The sequence below is a fragment of the Salminus brasiliensis genome, chromosome 2 (assembly GCF_030463535.1).
Source record: "Salminus brasiliensis chromosome 2, fSalBra1.hap2, whole genome shotgun sequence".
Taxonomy (NCBI): Eukaryota; Metazoa; Chordata; class Actinopteri; order Characiformes; family Bryconidae; genus Salminus; species Salminus brasiliensis.
The window spans coordinates 26,971,385-26,995,018 of record NC_132879.1 but is presented as its reverse complement, the minus strand read 5'-3'; the positions used below and the strand labels follow the sequence as shown (position 1 = coordinate 26,995,018).

General features: G+C 40.7%; 1 protein-coding gene across 16 annotated transcripts in view; it reads left to right on the top strand.

Annotated features, from left to right (window-relative positions):
- Positions 1 to 23,634, top strand: part of LOC140549000 (neuronal cell adhesion molecule-like) — a 104,152-nt gene that overhangs the window by 49,868 nt on the left and 30,650 nt on the right. For 9 of the 16 annotated variants that reach the window (XM_072672203.1, XM_072672197.1, XM_072672193.1 and 6 more), the window contains exons 3-4: positions 21,046 to 21,225; positions 23,476 to 23,493. In XM_072672203.1, the coding sequence (XP_072528304.1) occupies positions 21,138 to 21,225; positions 23,476 to 23,493 (106 nt within the window). In that variant the 5' untranslated portion in view covers positions 21,046 to 21,137. Of the gene's footprint in view, positions 1 to 20,969; positions 21,226 to 23,475; positions 23,494 to 23,634 lie in introns of all 16 variants that reach the window. The other 7 variants (XM_072672195.1, XM_072672202.1, XM_072672196.1 and 4 more) reach the window with 2 other exon arrangements.

Genomic DNA, 23,634 nt, shown 5'->3' with positions numbered 1-23,634 from the left:
ATTAGCATACATCAACATGTTGTGGCCGTTGCATGTTGTGTAAGTTTTCTGAAGACGTGACCCACTATCTCAGCAGTCAAATGCTGGCCTTTGCTTTCTAGGGGTAATGAAGCTGTCTACTGTTTATATATCTGTGCAACAGCTCATTACACCTTCTCTGATATGCTGTGTCTGCTTCATCTCTGTATGCTTCTTGTAGAATTTCTGTCCATGACATTAGTACAGCCAGTGCCGAGCAGGAGATTTGACCTCATTCTCTAAACATTTCATCCAGTTTCTGCAGAGCCACACACACAGATCTTTCAAGCCATGCTGCTGGTGACCTCCCTAACAGAGTGAGCAGGATGGATTACGGCCTGTAGGGAACATCATACTTACTGCTCAAATTTGAGTCCATGCCAGAGCTTTTAGTGCCATTTTGCAGCCCTTTGCCTGTCACGCGATCATCAGCACTTAGTTGTGGGATTATGCTGAAAGCTAATGAAAACTGTGTCTCTGTCTCTGCATGATTAAATCTTTGGCTTTATAGTGGATAGCCCATTTACATTTTTCTATTTATCTCATACTTTATAGTCAAAAGTATTGGGACACCTGCTCATTCATTGTTTCTTCTGAAATCAGTGTTATTAAAAAAGAGTTGATCCTGCTTTTTTTGGAGTAACTGCCTCTACTGTCCTGGGAAGGCTTTCTACTAGACTTTGGGATTTGGTCAGAATGTTGGATGACCACCACCCCACCTCATCCCCAACTCCCCAGCCTGTCCCAAAAATATTGGATTGAGCATCAAGCATCATTCCAGAGAACACAGTTCCACTGCTCCACAGCGTATCGCTGGGGGGGCTTTATACCCCTCTTGCCCACGCCTGACATTAGGCATGGTGCCAGTAGGTTCATGATTATCTGCTCCAGAGAGTCCTATTCTAATGGCAGTACTTCTCTACAGGGACCAGAAAAGCTGTGTGTGTATTTTATTCAGCAATGAGTGCAACTTAAGGTAGCTGAATGCATTATATGGGGTGTCCACAAACATTTGGACATGTAAGATAAGATAAGATAAGATAAGTCCTTTATTAGTCCCGCAGTGGGGAAATTCTCAGTGTCACAGCAGAAAGGGATAGCAAGACACTCAGTTACAAAAATTTAGATAAATAATTTACACTATATACACAATATAAATAAGAATTTAAAAGAGCAATAACAATATTATTAACAGCAAATGACTCTTAATTGCACATGGGGGGGGGGGGGTATTGCACATAGTATTTTTGCATTGAGGGATCTCTGTTCCCTAAACATGAACATGTGTGTGTATGTGGTCCGCTGGGAGCAGTGCTGGTTGTGGAGTCTGACGGCAGCAGGAAGGAAGGACCTGCGATACCGCTCCTTCACACACTTGGGGTGAAGCAGCCGGTCACTAAAGGAGCTGCCCAGTGCTGCCAAAGTCTCATGCATGGTGTATGTCTACATAATGTACTGTTGTTAGAATTGGGAGAAAAGTCAGTGTTATCATAGTTATCTGTTACGTTATCTGAGATGTTCAGTATTCATCATCCCCCTTAAAAGTAAGGATACTAAAAACAAGTGTGTGCAGAGCCTGAATGTTGTATGGGTGTTGTCAAGGTGTTGTTCACACCTCCAAAGTGTGGACAGGAAAGAAGACCCTCAGGCACCCTTTGGGACAGGGCTTACTGATGTGAACAGAAAGAGAATGTGGGTTTGTGATTTTTCCTGCTGTAACCACTCTGACTCTGATTGAAGAACCACATTTGGTTCCCTGAAGATCATTCTGATAAACAGTTCTTTAAATAACTGCTTTTGTTAAAAAGAAAAGATTGCCCAGCATGAGGAATCTTTTTTTAAGGTTACAGAACCTCCACATATTGTAAAAAGGTCTGTACAACCAGCTTTAATGGTCCTTTTCTGTACTGTCACCAGCTCTGTAAAATGTCTGTTGTGTAGTGAGTGATTACATAAACCAAGAATTGGTGAGTGGTTCTTAAGACATAAAGCCATCAAAACATTACTTTCGCACATGTGCTTGCAGAGTACTGGTCAGTGTCCACTGGGCAGTCAGTGAACCCACAGTCATTGACATGTCCATTATCTCAAATGGCCGGGTGAACGGTTCATTGGCTGATAGAGGATGCACATTAGAGAGGGTCACTGGATTGACCAGTGAACACAAACAATGCCTTGTGGTCAGTGCACCTCTGACTTCAGCCTTGGGAAATCTATATGTGGACACTCACAACTTCAGGAGACATGAAAGCCTAATAAAAGTCTATTAACAGTTCTGTCTGCAGATCTATGAATTAAATGACAGTGCCTCTGCTCTACATAGTGGGATGTTCAGTTTTAGCCGGCCTTCTTTTCATTAATGAGATCTGTTACGTTAAAGACCAAAAGGGGAATGTGTTTACTCTGTGCACAGTGAATAATGATTGCTGTGCTCTATAGACTGGATGGGACCCCTTTACATATGAATGCCTGTTTTTTCTACAATCACTGATGAGGTGGAGCACTGAAGTAAGTTTCAGTCCAGTCTTAGAATTCACCAAATTAGTTAGATAGCTGTTTCTAATCTGGCATTAGAAACATTTACTTTCTCATCAGTTCAGCATTTACATCATGTCACTTTAAAAAATGCCATAGAGGGACCTTCTGTTTCTGCCTTGTTAAAGAACAGTGCTGTAGGCACTACAGCACTTTTTTTTGTGCAAATGTGAAGAAGCAATTAAAGAAGCTACACAATCCGGTATGTTACCAATTAAAGAACTATGGAACATTTATTCATTTATTACTGCATATATATATATATATATAGTAGGCACTTTAAAAGAAGTCCAACACAAAAGGATAAAGTAACTGATTGCATGACGTTTCCAATTTAGTCAGATTTTTATTTCTGCGTCTCAGTTTGGTCAGCAGTACATATTGAGTTGAGCCTCGAAAGCTGCTGCTGCAATTGATTAAGTATTTTGTAGTTCCTGGGAGGCTTTTGACAATGGAGCTTGAATTGAGCCCTTGAAGGGATTTGAACACATGATCTCCTTACACTTGATGAGCAGGCAGTTAAACCGCTGTTCCACCGTAGAGCTGTAAAGCTGCACTACATATAAACATAGTTCTGAATATTTAATTATATTTGCATTCTGTCTCAGACACAGATGCAGTATGCATCAACCCTCATGCATCTGAGAATAGGAAGGCCTTTCTTTACACAGCCTAAACATCTTACAGAATACTTCATCTGCAGCTCATTTGCTAATGTTTTAGAGCTGCACAACCAAATATGTGAGTTCAAAGAACTTTTTACTTAACTAGGTTGAGGTAATCTAGGTGCTTGACATGTATTGAATTTGCAGTTTATCCTGAGTTTACTGAAGACCACTCACAAATAAATGTAATCTTCAGAGCAGGCGTTTTTCCATACCCGTTCCTAGCACAGAGTGGAAGAAGTTCAGCCAAAGTTATGGATCCGGTAAGATTCAGACCTGAGTCAAATCAAATTCTTCATGTTTCTGGCTTAACCCTCTTTAACTGAGTATTATTTTGGCATTTTCTAATGTATCTACCCAACAGCTGAAGCAGTGTGGTGACTGGGAGTCTCATTAACCATACTGGCTAATCTCCTATATCTGATTAGGTGTTGCTGCTGGGAGGTCACTGATTGGCCCTCACACCCGCAGACCGCAGAAAGCACGATTTAATTTTCTCACAGTTTGAAAGAGGTATTGTTTGTATGGTCAGGGTCTGAAATTGGATGGCTGGGGCTTTTTGAAAGCAGTGGAGGGGAAAGGATTGGTATTCACCTGCAGGATTTGAATGGGCTTGAGGAGTGGCTAGAGTTGCCATGAGCCTCCCTGATTCTCAGCCTGGAGATCTGATTATTTTGGTTAGTTGCAGCTGCATTTCACGCCGAAATTGCTGACAGTGTGTTGGGATTTGTGTGTGTAGATCTGTTCTTTCCTTTTTACTACTATTTTCTCTCACACATCTTTTTCTCACACTTTCTGAGTCTCCCTCTCTTTCTCACACTGCTTTTCTGACTCTGTCTTTCTCATGCTCTCTATTCTTCTCCACTTCATCAGGGAGTCTGATTTGTGCAGGTCAGGGACAATAGATACAGGACAGAAATGGCTGAGGGCTAATGAGAGAATGCTGCCTTCCACTGTTCTGTATAGCTCTGCAGTGTGTGGAGGAGAGCCTTCTGTTACAATACGAGAACTTCAGAGGGTTTGGATGGCCTTTAATTGCATTTTCTGGCACTAGGGATGCACTGTGCATTTGGTTGTTAAGTGGGAGCAGGACTCAGACCACGTCCAGAGCGACCTCTGAGAGAAACAGGTGGGACTGGCTTCTAGGAAAGAGTGGAGCCCTTTGAGCTGGCAGAAGAATGAGGAGGTGGTGGTAATAAAAGTGCATCTGCCACAGCTTATTTCCTTACTGACCTAACCCAATGTAAAGTCAGTGCTACATGAGTTGGCAGTTGCATACACAAAGGAGCTACAATGTCAGACAGATGTAACAGATTAGCAAAGAAAATCTATTTTAATAGTTATGCAGAGTGAGGGACTGAAGTTATTTAGGGAGAGGGACTAAAGTTAATTAAGGCGAGGGACTGAAGTTATGTAGAGTGAGGGACTGAATGTATGTAGAGTGAGGGACTAAAGTTATGTAGAGTGAGGGACTGAAGTGATATAGAGTGAGGGACTGAAGTAATGTATAAGTGAGGGACTGAAGTTATGTAATGTGAGGGACTGAAGTAATGTATAAGTGAGGGACTGAAGTTATGTATAAGTGAGGGACTGAAGTAATGTATAAGTGAGGGACTGAAGTTATGTAATGTGAGGGACTGAAGTAATGTATAAGTGAGGGACTGAAGTTGTGTATAAGTGAGGGACTGAAGTTATGTAAGGTGAGGGACTGAAGTTATGTAGAGTGAAGGACTGAAGTTATGTAGAGTGAGGGACTGAAGTGATGTAGAGTGAGGGACTGAAGTTATGTATAAGTGAGGGACTGAAGTTATGTAAGGTGAGGGACTGAAGTTATGTAGAGTGAAGGACTGAAGTTATGTAGAGTGAGGGACTGAAGTGATGTAGAGTGAGGGACTAAAGTTATGTAGAGTGAGGGACTGAAGTGATATAGAGTGAGGGACTGAAGTAATGTATAAGTGAGGGACTGAAGTTATGTAGCATTAGGGACTGAAGTTATGTAGAGTGAAGGACTGAAGTTATGTAGAGTGAGGGACTGAAGTGATGTAGAGTGAGGGACTGAAGTGATGTAGAGTGAGGGACTGAAGTAATGTATAAGTGAGGGACTGAAGTGATGTATAAGTGAGGGACTGAAGTTATGTAATGTGAGGGACTGAAGTAATGTATAAGTGAGGGACTGAAGTAATGTATAAGTGAGGGACTGAAGTTATGTATAAGTGAGGGACTGAAGTAATGTATAAGTGAGGGACTGAAGTTATGTAAGGTGAGGGACTGAAGTTATGTATAAGTGAGGGACTGAAGTTATGTAAGGTGAGGGACTGAAGTTATGTAAGGTGAGGGACTGAAGTTATGTAGCTTGGGGAACTGAAGTTATACAGAGTGAGAGACTGAAGTTATGTAGCTTGGGGAACTGAAGTTATACAGAGTGAGGGACTGAAGTTATGTAGCTTGGGGAACTGAAGTTATACAGAGTGAGGGACTGAAGGTATGTAGAGTGAGGGACTGAAGGTATGTAGAGTGAGGGACTGAAGTTATGTAGAGTGAGGGACTGAAGGTATGTAGAGTGAGGGACTGAAGTTATGTAGCTTGGGGAATTGAAGTTATACAGAGTGAGGGACTGAAGTTATGTGTACTGAAGTCTACAAGTCCTTTAGAGTCTGAGGGGTTAGGTCTATAAATATTTTCTGTGCTTTTTCCACAGAGTGTCACAGTGAGCACCAGGTGTGCTTCTCTCGGGTACTTTCTCGCACTTCTCTTCTGTTGCCATGGTCACCTGCGCCGTGTGCATTCTGTTATGGGATGCAAAGCTGTATAGTCTGACATCTTCTGTAGATGACTCATGGAGACCTGCCTCGACCTGCTAAACTGCGGGGAAAGACACAGCAGACACGTGTAGTGGCCCTTCCACCATCTTTATATCATCTAAAACAAATATTTGTTCAGTTGGAAAATGAATGCATTTACTTACACGTTCAAAGCCATACATCAACATGAATACTGGGTGCGAGACATTGCCATAGATCAAATTAACAGCTCTGTCCCACTGTTTCTTCTGCCATTTTAAATTCACTGGGTTCCACAAGTCGTTACTCATCTTGGCCTTTTGTTTGCTTCTGTGATATGTTGATAGGTGAGAAGAGAAAGTTCTGCAGTACTGATAATTGCAGCCGGCAACAATGGCGCAGCAGCGGGCCGAAAGCACTGGCAGTGCTGAGAGTCAGCACATCCTAAAGCTCAGGGGAGAGAAAAAGCCCATTGATTACGGATTGTGCTCGAATGAGGCAGGCAGTGGGTTGAATGGTGGGCTCTGAAAGGGCTGAGGTCACTGATTTTAGCAGCGATTCACTGTATGACCCCCACACACACACACATTAACCACAGCATTAGCATCACAATGCTAATCTGCACAGTGCTAACTTTACCAACAGAAAGTCATAGAGCTTTTTGTGTTTATTCAAAGTTTGCAGAAAATCTTTTGAAAGCCGAATACAAATCTTTTGAAACAAAGGCTAGCGGGTTAAACTAACTGTATCCTGTGCTTCAGGCCTCATTTCCTCAGTGATAGTATGCAAAATCTCTACTATGCTGGTATTGATTTAGGAGATATCTTTAGTCATCATGATCATTGAGGCACAACATGCTGTTGTGTGAAAACCAAAGACTGAAACTAAGCCTTCTTTACTTTGAAGAATTATTTCATTGTATGCTTCACCCTCGAAGTGAACTGACGCTTTCCGTGGGTCTGTGGGTCCATGGAGTCTGTTTGAGATGGGCACAAAACATCCGTGGGTGGGCCAAATCTTAAATTTCACTCAGACAGGGAGATACTGGCTATTCAAAACAATGAATAAACTATAAGTGAGATGTTTAAGTGTCATTTAATCAATGCAGTAGCAACAAACTGCACTATGAGACGCCAACTTGCTTGACAAGAACACATACAATTCATGATGGAGCTCATGATTGCAACAAAAATAGAGAAGCATTTAACAAACAACATTTCTTTAATATTTCTCAATTTCTGCCATTCGGTCTTATTAACCTGACTGACAATTGTGCCAGATTCGGATGACTGTAGTTCCCTTTGGTCTAATAGTATATAGTGTCTGCTTCTTTTGTGTCCAAAACGAGCCAAATTCATCACTTTCTCATCCTTAGATCCATATTAATTTAAACGTACTGTATTACTATAGTACTTTATTACTTGTAGTTTGTGTACAATCATGACGATTTTTGGTGCTTATAAAGTATGCAACACTATAAAATATAGCTGGTGTGGCACGCCCCTCAGAGAAAAGGACGTGGCGACCCTGTAGTCAGCTCAACACTGACACAGGCTAAGAGCACCTATTACCAGAGTCCATTTCTTTGAATCCCGTTTTGTGACTTTTCTGGTCATGGTAATAACCCTGTGCTGCTCCTCTTCTCCCTGAGTCCAAACTGAGCGCTTTTTAACCACCACCTGGAGAGTGTCCATTAGGGGCTGCCCAGCAGTACCTGGGAGGGTGTGAACCCTCGTCCCCTACCTCCTCAAAGCTACACTGGGTGTTATCTGAATTTGGAGTGAATTGATGGCTCAGAAAGTAAAGATGCTTAGCAAACCCTGTACAGTTTTACTTGTTGACAGTGGAATTGCTATACAGCCTAAATGGCATATTGTCTATTTAGCAAGTGAGCTTTCATTTGTTTTTGTTTTATTTATTCATAAGAATGTAATATTGAAAGTAGATCTGAGCAGTCATTTTGAGTGCCTGTTGGGCAAGTGTTCAAAGTAGGTAGGCCTGATCATAGTGGCGCCATTGGGTGTAACCAGCAGGTCCAGGCCTCTGTTCCTTATTCGTAAACATATTGCATTCTTTTGCTTTGTTTTCAATATAATTGCTGAACTGCAAGCCGTAGCATGTAGTAAACATGCAGATTTAGGATTAGATTATGTGAAATACTCATCAGCCATAACTAGTGTTGAAGTTTTCAGGTGGTTTCTGTGTTACAGTCCCACTATGGAGTGATTTGTTTGCTGACTGCCATAGGAAAGACACTAAAAAGCACATTAGTTTTGGTTTTCTGTGGCTTTATTTAAATAAAAGATCAACATAATGCATTTCTGATTAAGCCATGGACAGTATAATGGTGAAGAGGTCACCGGGCATTGACTGGCTTATCATCAGTAGCTGTTGTCTAATGCTTAATATCAGCTTTGTGAAAACCAGCTTTGTTGTCAAATACGATGTGTCCAGTTGCTTTCATGCAAATGTATGTGTGTGTGTGTGAAAGAGAGAGAGGGAACGAGAGCGGCCCTATGTCTTTGAACTAATCCATAATGATTTGATCCTACAAGTGTGTATTTGCATATGTGTGTGGTTGTTTGTGTGTGAAATTGTTGAGCAGAGTCCAAGTTCTGCACCCATCTCATTGAACTGTTTTAGGTCCATTTATTTACATATGCAAATGAAGAGCCCTATGATCTCCATATGAATAGACTTGCATTAACTCACTGCTGCATGCTCACTCATAGACTTCTGGATGTGTGCGAGACTGTGTCACTCATACAGCCATAGCGACTCTGTAAGGACACCGTGGTGCCATTGACTCGTGTGGTAATGTTTTTCTCTGTGAGAGAGTACAGGGAGCCTCTAGGGTCAATTTCAGCGCTCTACTTTCTCTCTAGAATGCCGGCCTGCCCTTGATCTCATTTTAATGACTTCTAAACTGATCGGGGACCTGTAATCCTGTCTTTGAAGTGCTGCTTTAAAGGTCAGGTGGTACAAGATTGGTAGGCAGCATTTCTGTCCACCCACTGCAGCATGGTGTATTAATAGTCTAGCCTGTTGTCCTAATATAAAAGGCACATTGAAACAGTATTTGTACTGCATTGTATTAATATACACACTGTTTACATGATAGTTGTTAACTGTAGTTTCATAATACAATCAATATGAAGAAACAGTTGATGGTATGGATGTCACATTTTGTTGCATGCAGTTGAATGGAGAATAGTACATAGTTCAATATTGCTGTAAGCAATGGACAAAAGTGTCCGTGCAGTAAACAAAGATTGAGGAACATAACGCAGAACCGGGTTTCACAAACACAAACCTTAAGCTGTAAGCCATTAGCCAGTAAAGTTTGGGTTTGCATGGCATTGTGGGTACTGTAGTGGATTTATGAAGATTGCTACAGTGACAGTATTTTTTTCGGCTCCCTCCGGCCCTCTTAATCTCTTTCTGTGTTCTCATTTGGTTATCACTCACTGTTCTGTTTGTACCCATATTCTGTACTTTTTTAACTGGTGAAATAATGGTGGATCTGACGAGGATGGAGTGCTGGCATTGTGGGGCAGTCGCTGCTTTTTTCCTGTTGTATCATACTCTTAAACTCCACCCAGCCAAACACACGAACTGACACTTTTGAGGATACTGAGACACTTTACCCACCCTTGCACACTTTATTATGCTACTTTTTCTCATTTTGTGATTAGATTGCTGCTACTTTTTAATTTCTCTGCTTTCCAATTTATGTCTACCACTCCCCCTTATATTTTATATTTATTATTATTATTATTATTATTATTAGTAGTAGTAGTAGTAGTAGTACTAAAAGTATTATTATCATTTTATTTATGTAATTATTGCTTTTTGGGTGTAACTGGGACCTTGATATCTCAGTTTCGTTCCACCCCATGTACCACATGCGATGCTAATGACAATAAAGTCTCCTTGAATGCTTGTACCGAACAGTGAGGTCCAAATTGTGGTGTGAACCCTTTTTGTACTGTTAAACCTTATATATTACAGATACAGGACCAAAATGATTACCAAAATGTATCATAATTAAGCAAGATTAGACTAGACTAAAAAAGGTTTTCACTGGTAAATCACTACTGGCTTTACAGTTTAGTCCAAGGCCAGTTTTAATCAATGCTCCGACCCAGTAGGTTTAGAGCAGTCAGTTGTCAACTGCCAAACATGAGGAATATACCCAGTCCTGAAAACACTTGCTAGATTGTGATCTGTGGGAAAGTAGGGTAATGCGAATTTAAAGTCACGCTGCGTGTACGAAGCGCTGCTCCGATGCTGTGATAAGCGATTTGTCTTGCACTTGCGCGCTTTATCGGGTTAGGGATTAGTGTAGAGCTGTATCACAGTCCTGATACAGCAGCACTGCTTTGTTATGAATGCTAACAAGGCTCCCTTTAAAACAGTTCCAGCCATTAGCATGTTAGCACACTGGGATCTGAGAGAAGGTGTTTTGGTTTGTTTTGTTTCTGATTGTGAATAGAGGGTGAGAGAGAGCTGGGAGAATATCAATGGGCTTGAGAAGGAGCAGAGCACTGAATGAACTCCATGTGAGAAAGAATTTTATAAACACTGAATAATTGTTCTGTGTATGTCAAGCTAAATTGGCTCACAACACTCACTTTTCAGACCATTCTTTTGGATTCTCTCCAATCTTTGCCATCATATGTTTAGTGGGCCATGTGGCACTGTGTTTAAAAAAGATGCAGGACTGTAAAAATAGCATATATAACACTGGTCATAAACCGTATGATGTGCTAAATTACATTAATGGTATGAACTGTGCTGTATTATACCCTCCCACTTAACTCAGGTGACAGTGCTGGACTTGAGAAGCTACTTCTGCCTCAATTTTAGCGACCAAATGACACCAAACCGTGATCATTGTTTTGGTCATTTGTATGATATGATTGTTTGTTGTGTGCGTGAAAAGGGGGCCAGCTTGTTTTAATCCTGCATTCCATGAACTACAGGACTCCAATTCATATGTTAACCATCAGAGTTATTTGCATACCCCCTCTGCAATTATAAAATCTAATGAGAGGCTTATGGGAAACGTATGCTTGGGCCTCATTTGTCGGGATGCTTTTGTGCAGCTGGTATCCTAGGAATAGAGTATTGCGCTATTATAATCTTCAAACTACTGTGCTCAAAATCCTTCATTAAATATGATTCACCATGAAGATATTACATAATTTAAAAGGTACTTATGCATGCTACATTTTAAAGAGGATGGGAGATATATGCAGGTCTTTGAAAGTCAGGTTTTCAAGTATGTAGTATTTTAACTGGCGTTTTGTTGGATTTTATTCAACATTTGTCATTGTAGCGGGGTAACTGGAGGCATCTTGGCTGCGGAGAGATTGTAGAATATGAGGAAGTCAGGGCTAGTATATACAGCTAATAAATCCGGAACGTTTTCCTTGTTGCTAATATACAATATCATGTGCTGCAAAAATGTTGTTTGGTCAAATAGTTTTAGTTAAATAGTGTTTTCCTGTCACTGTCAGGCAAACTTAAATAAACAGCCGAAACTCAGTCTTAAATATTATATATAAATATTATAATGATATATACAGGGAGCTGTAGAAGAAGTGAGCAAGTGTTGATTGACAGCTTAGCAGTTGCTTTAATGTGAGCTTATTTTCCACATCAGATGTACCTGCTAGTTATGATATTGAACAAGTCACTAAATATCAGTGCAGAAATACTAGAGATCTTTGTTGATATTGATAAATCTGCAGTATCAAACAGCCAATCAATCAATCAACCTACAGTGTAGCCGAGCCAAAACATAAAATATGTATTGAGAAATGGAAAAGATGAGATATACTGTAAAACAAGTAAAATATAAAGAGTTAAATCCAAGAGTACAAATGGAATAATAAATAAAAAGCTGAAAATATTAAACAGTAGCTAGAAAGTAGCTGATAATAATACTTAATTAAGGTGTCTGGGGACACCCCTTCTAATGGATGCATTCAGCTACTTTAAGTTGCACTCCTTGCCGACACAGATGTGCAAATGCACAAACACAGCTATTCCCTGAATGTTGTCAATAGAACACTTTGTGAAGCAGTTAAAAATGAACCTTTTGGCACCATGGCTAATGTCAGATATTTTTTAGAGGGGTATAGAGACCCCCCAGCATTAAGGTGGAGCAGTGGAACTGTTCTCTGAGATGTTGGTGCTCCATTCAGTGCTTTTAGGATGGATTGGGGAATTGGGGATGAGGTGGGGTGGTGACCATCCAACATCCTGACCTTGCTAACGGCCTTGTCACTGAATGCAATCAAATCCTCTTAGTTTAAAGAATTCTCTGGACAGTAGAGACAGTTAATCCAACAAAAGCAGGAGAAAGCTTTTTAATACCCTGGAAGTAACCTTGCTGTTCTTAGCCCAGTATAGTATGTCTACACATGTGCTTCTGTTATCTTAGTTTTTGCCCCTTGTTTAATCTGTTCACTAGTGTTAGTATGTAGCCCCACCCTCCCATCATTACCTCCAGGTATTTCTTGCCTTTAGTCAGTGTTATAGATGTTATAATCTTGTTATAGATGTTTTCCCAAAAATCCAACTCTTACCTGGACCCAGGTACAGCCTGGTGCCACCAGCTTCTTGAGGATGTTGAGGTGGTGTGTATTATACATGATCAGTTTTAATATCTACAGACATGATCTGGGATACTCCAAATAAAGGGAAAGCACCTGAATACCTTGGATGAGGAGCACATCTGATGTATCCAGTTCTTTATTCACTAGTGCTTTAATTACTAGTGCAAGTCTTTTAAGGGATTCATTCCAATTCCATTTCAAAGTAGCACTTAAAATAAAGTGTCACTGTTTATTTGATGCGGCTCTATATGCCTGAATGTCTTCATTTAATAAGCAATGTAAAATCCATGAGAATTATTTGTGAACAGCACTAATATATTGATTCCCTCAAATATATGCAGAAAACATGAATGTTCATTAGAATTCCGATTAGATGTTAAAAAACTGATGACTGATGACTTCCAACTGTACGGTACGCTGACCTGACACACACACACACTCCTACCCACAGTATCCTGTAGTGCATTTGCATGCAACAGAGGTGGTTGCGCATTTTAATGAGTCTGTTTAGCATTAAAGAATCCTGTGCAGGCAAAGCTTAACCAGCCTTGCGAGACTGTCGCTTGCTCGCATTGTCAATTGTCATCAACTGATATCTGATGCTGATACTGATGTGTGTCTCCTGTGTGTTACCTCAGCCCACTTGAGGTTCAAAGAGTGTTTATGTTGTTAAAAGGAGACTTTAGTTTCACTTTAGGGAGAACACACACAGTGTGCTTAGAATTCTTTGATGAGCTTAAAGAACCTTTCAGTGGAACAGAAGTGAGCCTGGGGCATTTTGATGTCTGTGCGAGTGCGTACTTTATTGGAGCTTTTCCTCAAGGCATCATCACATCACAGGCAGACAGGTTCATAAATCCAGCAGACGAGCCAACAATGCCAATCCATACTTATAATCAATGAAGCAGGCTAACAAGGTCAGAGCACTCAGACGAGACTGAAGGTGGAACACACGGACAATCGAGGCTTAGTTTTAGAAGACATTTCAGTGAGAGCTTTCTCTCTTTAGATGGAGAAGAGCGTTCAAGAACAATATGGATGGGGAGAACACTGCAGAACTGTGGGAATAGGGACAAACAATCTAGAACTGTTCGAACTGAAGAAGAGTGTTCTAGAACAGTGTGGATGGAGAAGAGCATTCTAGAACAGTATGAATGAGGAGAACACTGCAGAACTGTGGGAATAGGGACAAACAATCTAGAACTGTTCGAACTGAAGAAGAGTGTTCTAGAACAGTGTGGATGGAGAAGAGCAATCTAGAACAGTATGAATGAGGAGAACACTGCAGAACTGTGGGAATAGGGACAAACAATCTAGAACTGTTCGAACTGAAGAAGAGTGTTCTAGAACAGTGTGGATGGAGAAGAGCGTTCAAGAACAGTATGGATGGGGAGAACACTGCAGAACTGTGGGAATAGGGACAAACAATCTAGAACTGTTCGAACTGAAGAAGAGTGTTCTAGAACAGTGTGGATGGAGAAGAGCGTTCAAGAACAGTATGGATGGGGAGAACACTGCAGAACTGTGGGAATAGGGACAAACAATCTAGAACTGTTCGAACTGAAGAAGAGTGTTCTAGAACAGTGTGGATGGAGAAGAGCATTCTAGAACAGTATGAATGAGGAGAACACTGCAGAACTGTGGGAATAGGGACAAACAATTTAGAACTGTTCGGACTGAAGAAGAGTGTTCTAGAACAGTGTGGATGGAGAAGAGCATTCTAGAACAGTATGAATGAGGAGAACACTGCAGAACTGTGGGAATAGGGACAAACAATCTAGAACTGTTCGAACTGAAGAAGATTGTTCTAGAACAGTGGATGGAGATGAGCATTCAGGAACAGTATGGATGGGGATAACCTTGCAGAACTATGGGAATGGAGACAAACTTTCTAGAACTGTTTGACTTGGGAAACAGTCTAGAACAGTATTCATCAAGAAGAGCATTGTAGAACAGTGTGAATAAGGAGAACCTTGCAGAACTGTGTGAATGGAAACCAGTATTTTAGAACTGGACCAGTCTGTTAAATCCATTTTATGAAACATTTTTGTAGTGTTGAATGGAGGAACATTGTGAATGGAGGAGAACATTCTTGAGTAGTATACAAGCAGTCACACACAAGTAAAACACCCCAGACATTGGAGAATGTTGGGTAAGTGTGCTTTTTAAACGGGATAATATATTTTTTTACACACAAAACAGGATGCAATTAATGGTCTGTTGGAGCAAGGAGAGCAGGAAAAGTGCAGGACAAGAGATGCAGGACCAGGCTTGAGGACCACTAGAATAGACTTCTGATAGAATGCTAAAACGTACCTGTTTTCAGTTTACAGTCTGCAAGATGAAACATGTATGATTACTTTTTCCAAATAATCTCAGAAAGTAATCAGCCTCCATCTCTCCTCCTCTGACCTCCTGACATACATGACAAGTCTGATAAAACTGATTTATCAGCATATTGTGAGCTCGACAGAAACCTTTGACCTTTATATAATATATGCTGGAATTAGATGGCAGCACATCAGTGCTGGCCAAACAGACTCATTGCAGGGCAGGCCTGCTCTTCACTCAGCTCATGAACTCATCTCTCTAATGAAATATTGGATTTGGTGTTGAATATATATGTGCCTATTTCGCTACCCTATAATAAATCAGTTCATTCATTTATATTAGATGGCAATTAGCATTTTAAAGCTAGAGCCAACAATATGAGCTACATGACCCTTACACTATAAAAAAATGTTAAGTCTGGCTACAGTGCAACTCAACGTATTATTAACATATTGAGTTAAGCCTTAAAAACAATAATAAATGAGCTGCAGCTGAAATTGCTTCAATATTGTGTGAGATGTCTAGTATCTGTTCTTCCACCTCAACTGCTTTACCTTTTATTCCCATCTATAGGTTAGAACTTAGACAATCATTTGACATGCTCAGACTGAAAGGCTTTTGACAGTGGAGCTCTGAGCCCTTGCTAAGATTTGAACTTGTGATCTCCTCACACTCGATCAGCAAGCAGTTAGACCACTGGGCCTCTTTAGTGCAGTGAAATTACACTACGTAAAAACACAGTTCTGAGTAAATAGACCTTTGTGTTCTGAATTGGACACAGAAATGTACACATAAGTATAGATCTAGAGTGGCACAACAGCCTTACTGCCTGCTTCTCAAGAGACAGGAGCTAATATGTTTACATCCTGGTGGGCAACACCACAGCCCTCCATAGGAATACAATAGGAAACAGCCATCTACCACCCCAACCATGTTTTTGGGGGATTTCTAACAATTGTATTTAAGCAATTTCACCTGCAGCTCATTTGCTTATGTTTTTGAGTTGGATTAACTTAAAATGTAGTAAGCAGTTACTACCATTACTCAGATCTAAAGGAAATCAATCATCACTTCGTCCTGGACAGAACACTGATCTTGACTCTGTGCATTTGTACTCATACAAGATAAGAAAGGCACAAAACTGATAAGGATGTCTCAACTTTGAGATGATGCCTGTTTTTTTTTTTTACAGGAGTCAAACTGCTTGCGAAAGCTGTGTGATTGGGCATGCTCATGTGTGATTCAGTGCCTGAGGCGAATGATACTTAGATCCCAGGAGGGCCCCCCCCCATCCCAGCCACAGCCCGGTTAGCTCTCAGGGTTAGAGCTAAATTAGCCAGCACCATCAAATACATGAACTCCCTGAGGACTCAGCGAACCAAAACCCACCACTGCAAATTTATGATGCCCTACAGTGATAAGCGAGCAAGAGATGAGCAAGCCAGGGCTCTTGCCTGTTGTCCTAGCAGGCCCTGCATATTAAGACCAGCCATCATTTGCTATTATACCACGGGATACAATAGAATCACATAGCATGAAAGGGCAAATGAAATTCGGCTGGTCTGCCGCAGTTTGTAGTAATGGCCTGTCTCTCTCGGTATGGGGTTAAGATGTGTTTCTGATATGTTAATAATGTTAGCAAGACATAGGGAGCCCTAGTCAGTCCGTGGAATCAGGCTAAAACCACAGTCAATAAAACTGTATTTGTACAGCACATCTGCTAGAAACTCCTCTGCTCATTGGAAGTCATGTTGCTTTATGCAGATGTCTTCATATTAGCATGATGCAAATTGAATTAGCCCCTGTATTGTTTTGTCTTGGTGGCTGGGGTGATGTGTTGATACTGTTTTCAGGGAAGGGCCTGTTCTGTGGCAGCTTAATTGCCTCCTGAAATAATGTTAAGATTGCATTCTGTGCCTCTGTGCTTTGCTGAGTAATGAACGTGTCACTGGAAATTTGTAAGTTGATGAATTGTGGGAACAAACTCAGCTCAAGGAGATCGGCGAGGCTGTCAGAGCCGCACACATCCCACTTGCAGTGCAAATGCCTGCGCTCACTTCGGCTGGGCCTGCAGCAAAGGATCGTCTTATCAATGTTACGATCGTGGGCAGCAATATGACTGCAATTATCATATAAATGAAGCTAATCTGATATCATAATGAACCATGCAGCGGCACGCAGCCTTTTAGCACTCCTTTGCTGGGATATGCTAATCATTTAATAGAGTATGTGGAAGGGCAGCTCTGAGTAAAAACTGTTTTTATGAACTTCCATATGATTATAGGGAATTGGAACAATATAATGCATTAAGAAAGTACACAGAATCATTCTTACCCCAGACCATTAACTGCAACTGGAAGGAGCAACTGGAAGGAGCTCTTACTGTCAAGATAAGGTAAAAGAAATATCACAAGCCTGCTGAAGGGCACTAACTGGAACAGTAGCTAATGCCAAAGAGCCTTGAGTGCTGTGAACGTATTTCCTCCACTACTGCTAGCTCCAACCACACACACATAGGCATAAAACACTCCTCCACTCTTCCCAACACCCCTCTCTCTTCCCATTTTGTACATATTGAATACTTCAGACATTCAGAAGTGGCAGTGGCAGTGTCAGGTCAGCAAGTCTGCATGTGAAGGTTGATCTCGCCTTTGGTTGGTTAACAGCATAATGGAGCGTTCACGCTGCCCGGCAACAATAAAGCCTCTTTAGAAGCAGATATTTGATTGGCAGCTGCATTCTAAGTTCCATTTGACTTTGAAGAGCAAAGTGTTTCCAGGGGGAAAATGGGCCTCGGAATCCATGGTAACCAGACACAAGGTAATTCCAGTCTATCATGTAACATCAATGACGTACATTCACTCTTTCAGTCTATATCTGCATGGTGTGACTTTGAACAGTGCATAGTTATCTACTGAGAGACTTCTCATTTGTAAAACACTGTAAATGTACAGTATCATCATGTGATCTGGATCAAATAATAGATTTCAATACTTGACATGTACTTTCATTTAAGGCTGGGCGATATGGTAAAAAATGTTATATCATGATATTTAAAGACATTACAAAAACTGTTCATACTAAATATAGTTAATCCATCCAGTGAAACAGGACCAATTACACTGCTTGTAATGAAGCGTGCAGTTGGTCAGTGTTATTAACATAATGATAAACTGTCGTCACATTGACCACCCCTACTTTCACTTTCACAAGTTTTTGGAAAAACGTTTATGAAAATCTGACGACAACATTCTTGCATTCAGTTTGTTCTAAGTTTTTTGTAAGTCAAGCAACTCTGTTTTCAGTGAATGCAATGTAGAATATTATAAATATTATTACTATACTAAAATAGAATGTTTTATTAAACACTTAGTAAAGTTTAACCAGTAAATAAACAGCTACAAACTACAAAATTAATCTGACAGCTGTCTGGAAGTGGTTCTTGTACTCTAATGATCACACTTGAATGACATGTCTATGTGCAAGACTACCAGCCTTCTATGCACCTGAACTGAACAGATGGAGCACAGCTGGAAGATTTGGGCTCCTCTATATATACGTAGGTGGGGTTGTTCATCACACTGTATTATCCAGCTTTTATTTGGAGAAGAAGATTTACTTTACTGTTGGATAGACTGGTGCATCCAGGGTATATGGAATGCTGGAACCGATGCACAGTTGGGTTAGCTGTAGCTTGCTAGTTAGTTTTCACTCTTTAACTTTCTCTGACTCAACAGAGTGAGATGCCATTGGATGGATAGTTTTGGTAAAGTGGTGTGGACAGAACAAACTGGTATGACTGGTGAGAGTACTGCTTATGTAAACGGTACCTAAACCTCACAGTTTATACCTATTGGGAGAAATACTGGAAATATATTTGCCATTTATTGGTTAATGGAACATAATCCATGAGACATGATTTGTACATGTATATTGGGGGCCCACAAGAGCTTGTTGAGGTGATGTTAACAGCTGGCATGAAACTTCAAAAAGAGCACGTACATGAGGACTGTATATCCAGAGAGTTAGAGCCAGCTGTAGCTGATAACTCATTCACAGTTGAGTATTAGCATAAAACATAAACTGAAATGTCATACAGTCTCAAATGACCTGGTCACTTTATGCCTTAAACAAGTTCTGCAGAGTTTAAATGCTGCAATTTGTCTGGTTTCTGCAACTGCTCAATTCAGAGGCAGTAAATTGAGTCCCCAATGTAATCGAATTGAGCGGGGGAGTAAAATAACCTGCGTTTCCAGTTGTCGGCAGGGATAAATGGAAGGCAGAGAGTTAATAAGGCTCTGAGTCATGTTTTTTTTTTTACTGATGTCCAGTGCTAATGTGAGATTGATTGCTGTAAAATATTTAGTTAGAAGTGATGTGAATTCCTGTAGAATGATGTTTTGCTAGTCAGTCAGAGTCTGTAAAGTATTTCACTCATGTGAAGAGATCGATAGCGCAGCACTGTGGTAATTGTCATGGTTAAATGAACTCCTGGAGTGTGTACCAATGCGGTATGAAGAACATTATGAGCCATTAGTCATATGTCTCTTTTCTGAATGACTTTCTGAAATGGGATAGTTTCATCCTGCTTCTCTCATATGCTTTCTTATTGCTATATATATTTTCATAAACAACATTAAGGCATGCATTGTGCAGTATTTGATTTCTCTGTATTTCAGTTCATACTGTCAGATTGTTTTCCACCATATTAACCCTTGTTGAGTGTTATTACCTTTATATTTTTGTAGTTAGCATTCAAATATAATTTAGGATTTAATTACAAAGTATGCTAATGCAATTTGTTTATATTAAATTTACTTTTAAAAATACAGGTGCTGCAAATGTTTTTTTAAGCCAGGCCACAGAAGCATTACTTTTAACTGTACATTACCAGTATAAAGATTTGTCACACTCACAGATCTCTTTATAGAAAGGATTCATTAGGGTACCAAAAGTGGTTCTTGTAGGGTATCGCTCAAAAAACCATTTGTACATTTTGTGTCAACGGATCTAAGACTGCATTTACAGTAGAAACTTTAACTGAATGGTTAGAATCAGCAGAATTTCTCTTATTTTTTCAATGAGCTACAAGTGGCCTGGGGTTGTGGATCCAATCCTTGCTCTGGTTTCTGTCTGTAAGGAGTGTTTGTGTGTGTGTGTTGGGGGGGGGGTTCCCCATGTTCACATGGGTTTCATCCGTTTTCTCCCACCTCCCAAAAACTCACATGGTAGATGAATAGACCATGCTCAGTTGTCCCTAAGTGTGACTGTGTGTGGTGCCCTGCAGTGGACTGGTACCCTGTTCAGGATCTGCTCCTGAATTAGCCTGAATTATCGGATCACGTTCAGATTTCCCTTTTACGCAAGAAAAGCCAGGTGTAAACACACACTGTGATCGGATTCTGATCAGATCACTCAAACTGCATTCGTAAGTGGTCAAAGATGGATCTTTAATACAAGTGAAAACTGAATGTGTTTTCTGTGATCGGATTCTGTCAGGCAATCAGAAATCTGTCTGGCAAAAAAAAACATTGTATGATTAATAATTACTGCGGATCTTGGCTTCTCCCTCCATTTGGCTTCTTTTTGCTTTGCACTGGAGGTTCCTCTCTTTCCTCTAACAAACGTGGTCACTTAACATTTGTTGTACGACATTGCCTCTTGTCGCAGCTGTGTGCAGGGATGTACTTGCTTTACTTTGCCTTACTTTAAATCAGTCTGGATAAAAGTATTCCGCCAAATGAAAAAATGTAAATCAGAATGCAAATGTAAAGTTATTTGCATCAATCTCTGTGCTATTTATATAGCAGTGAATGGATGAGAGGTGTTCTCATGCTGTAGAGTTGCTGCTGTCAATCTGCTTGTCCTTTTCACTGTGCCGCATTTTTATGCGCTCCATTCTTTGACTGTTTTCCCTCTATCCCCAATCTCTCCCTCCCCCTCTTCCTGCTCCACATCTCTCCTGCTTCTTTTCTTTTCTGTCCCCAATCCTAACTCCCTTTCCACTGTTGTAGTTGGTGACATTCTCTCTCGCCCTCTCTCTCTTCCTCTATTCTCTCTCTCTCTCTCTCTCTCTCTCTCTCTCTGCAGTGGTGGATGTTTTTGGGCAAGCTGCTGTCCTGATTGAGGAGAGAGGCGGGACTAAGCTGTGTCTGAAGGAGGCCTATTGGTCACTCACGCTGATGATGGACAGGCTGAGAGACTGCTGGAGGCTGCTGCTGGTGCTTTTCTTGGGCAACGTGGTCACGGCACTGGAGGTCCCTCTTGACCGTGAGTACCGAAACAAACACACACACACAGACACACACACTCTACACACGCAGCGCCCTACATAGCTCCCCCTTACATTCGTCAGCTCTGAAAACGGGCTCAGATATTTCTGTCATCCTGCATCTCCTGACACTAAGGATCTGTAGAGTGCAGAGGCCTCTGTTCACAATGTTTTCTGCCTGCAGAGGTGCATCAGTGTGTATTTGCTGAACGCTGCTCTACCCAGGCTGTTACGTTGGCAAATAATGATTATTACAGATCGTCAGAGAGAGATGGGGAGGAAGGGAGGGGAGAGGGATAGAGATGGAAGCAGATAGAGAGAGAAAGAATATTATCAGTGACAAGAGACAAAGTCAGAATTGTCAGCAGCTTCCTGGCTCTTTAAAGTGTGACTCCCCTGCATTATGGCCTTGATTCATAGAGTGTTCTGCTGTTGAAGAATGTATAAGTGCAGAACATTAGCTGTGTTGACTCCACTGACTGCTGTTGTGCTATGACATTAGTTTTAACCAGGTATGTCTTTATGACCCATTGAGAGCCTTTAGAGTAGACTACATGGATATGGGATCCAGAGTAGCGATGGGACGCTGCCAGGTTTTTTATACCACTGTAGGATACTCATGGGCTGTGACCGATATGGATCCTTATTTACATTTTAGGGCACTATTGAGTACATGTCCCAGTCATAGAGTAGAATTCGAGCGTGCTTTCGAGGGCACTACAATCTCCCACAATGCACTTGTAATTTCTAGTGAGTGGTGTAGCTCACTACTTGAACTGAATGTGGACCAAAATGCATTACAAGTCACTTGTTACTAAGCAACAAACAGAGGACTGGAATGAATCCAACAAAGTTGGGTTCATGAATGTTCATATAAATAAGTGGTTGGTGTGGCGCAACAGATAACACCACTACCTGCCACTGAGCTACCACACCATGTGGGAGACTGGGGTTTGATTCCCAGTCTGGGTGACTATGCTGTGCTACACCAATAAGAGTCCTTGGGTAAGACTCCTAACACTACATTGGCCCACCTCTGTAATATGAGTAACCTTGTAAGTCGCTCTGGATAAGAGCGTCAGCTAAATGCCGTAAATATAAGTGATAGGTTCACATATTTTCCCATGTAGTTCGTTAATGGCAGCCTTAAAGCCCTTACACACCAAATGTGATGTATTTTCGTGTGAATAAATTAGAAACATATTAAAAACAAATGTGTGATTATGAAGCCTTGCACACCAAACGTAATTCTTTAAAAGGCGTTGGTATGATAACGAGAACTCACTGTGTATCCTCCTCACCTGTGGAGCTAATGAGCAATGTAGCAACTATTAACAGCACAGTGCTTTTACATTCATTCTCAATTCAGTTCATGTGTGTACAGAGCACCGAACACAGCTGAGCCACTCATGTGTTCGTTTATGCGACTGGTGTTGAGCTGATGCATGTTGATGATGAGGAATTGGTTGAATTTATTTGTGATTTTAGCACCACTCAGGGAACTAAATAGTCCCGCCATTAACAGCGCAATACTAACAAGGGAGTAGGGATCCATTTCAGTTACAGCCATACTATTCACAATTGGGTCATTCTGATAACTTTCTGATTATCATCTTGCTTTTTGGGATATGTAGAAATACAAGTGGTCTCAGTAGTCTAAGTTATGGATATGAAAATTGCATACAATCCCAGCTGAATAGAGAAAGCTGAATCCATTTTTGTGTTAAATATACAATTATTCTACACATCTATCTGTCTAAACCTATTTAAAAGAACAGTATCAGCTGGCAGCATTTACACTATACACTAAAAATACAAGTGCCACAAATAGTTATTTTGCAATGCCATAGACAAACCACTTTTGCAAAAAAGGCGTATGAGCGTGGATAATGTTTTAAAGGCCTAAAGACCCATCACTTGATGGTTCTTTACCAATGTAAAGGTTTGCCACACAAAATGGTTCTTTATGGAACCAAAAGTCATTCTTGCATGGCATTCAGAAAACATTATAGAATGGCAGCAATCACAAATACAATCAACCATATAATCAGAAGCCTTTGATTAGCTATTATTAATGAATAAATATTAGCATATTAGCTTTTATGCATTTCAGGACTGTATTGTGTAAAATGCCTCCTGTACTGCAGATCACAGGCCTTTTTTAACGACATAATTCTTGACACTATACTAATATCCCATTTTCTTTAATGCTTGTCATTATTTTCCTTCTCTGCTGTTGGGGAATAAAGCAAAAGTTCTGGAAGGATGTAAGTCATTCCTTGGTGTGATTGTAGTGTGGCAGGTTTGTTTTGACAGTCTGGTTTGGATGTTGCTTTTGAGTTCTGCAGTTTTGCTTGTTCTTCTTTTGCAAACGGCTGAGAGGCATTATTATTTCGCATGCACCCACC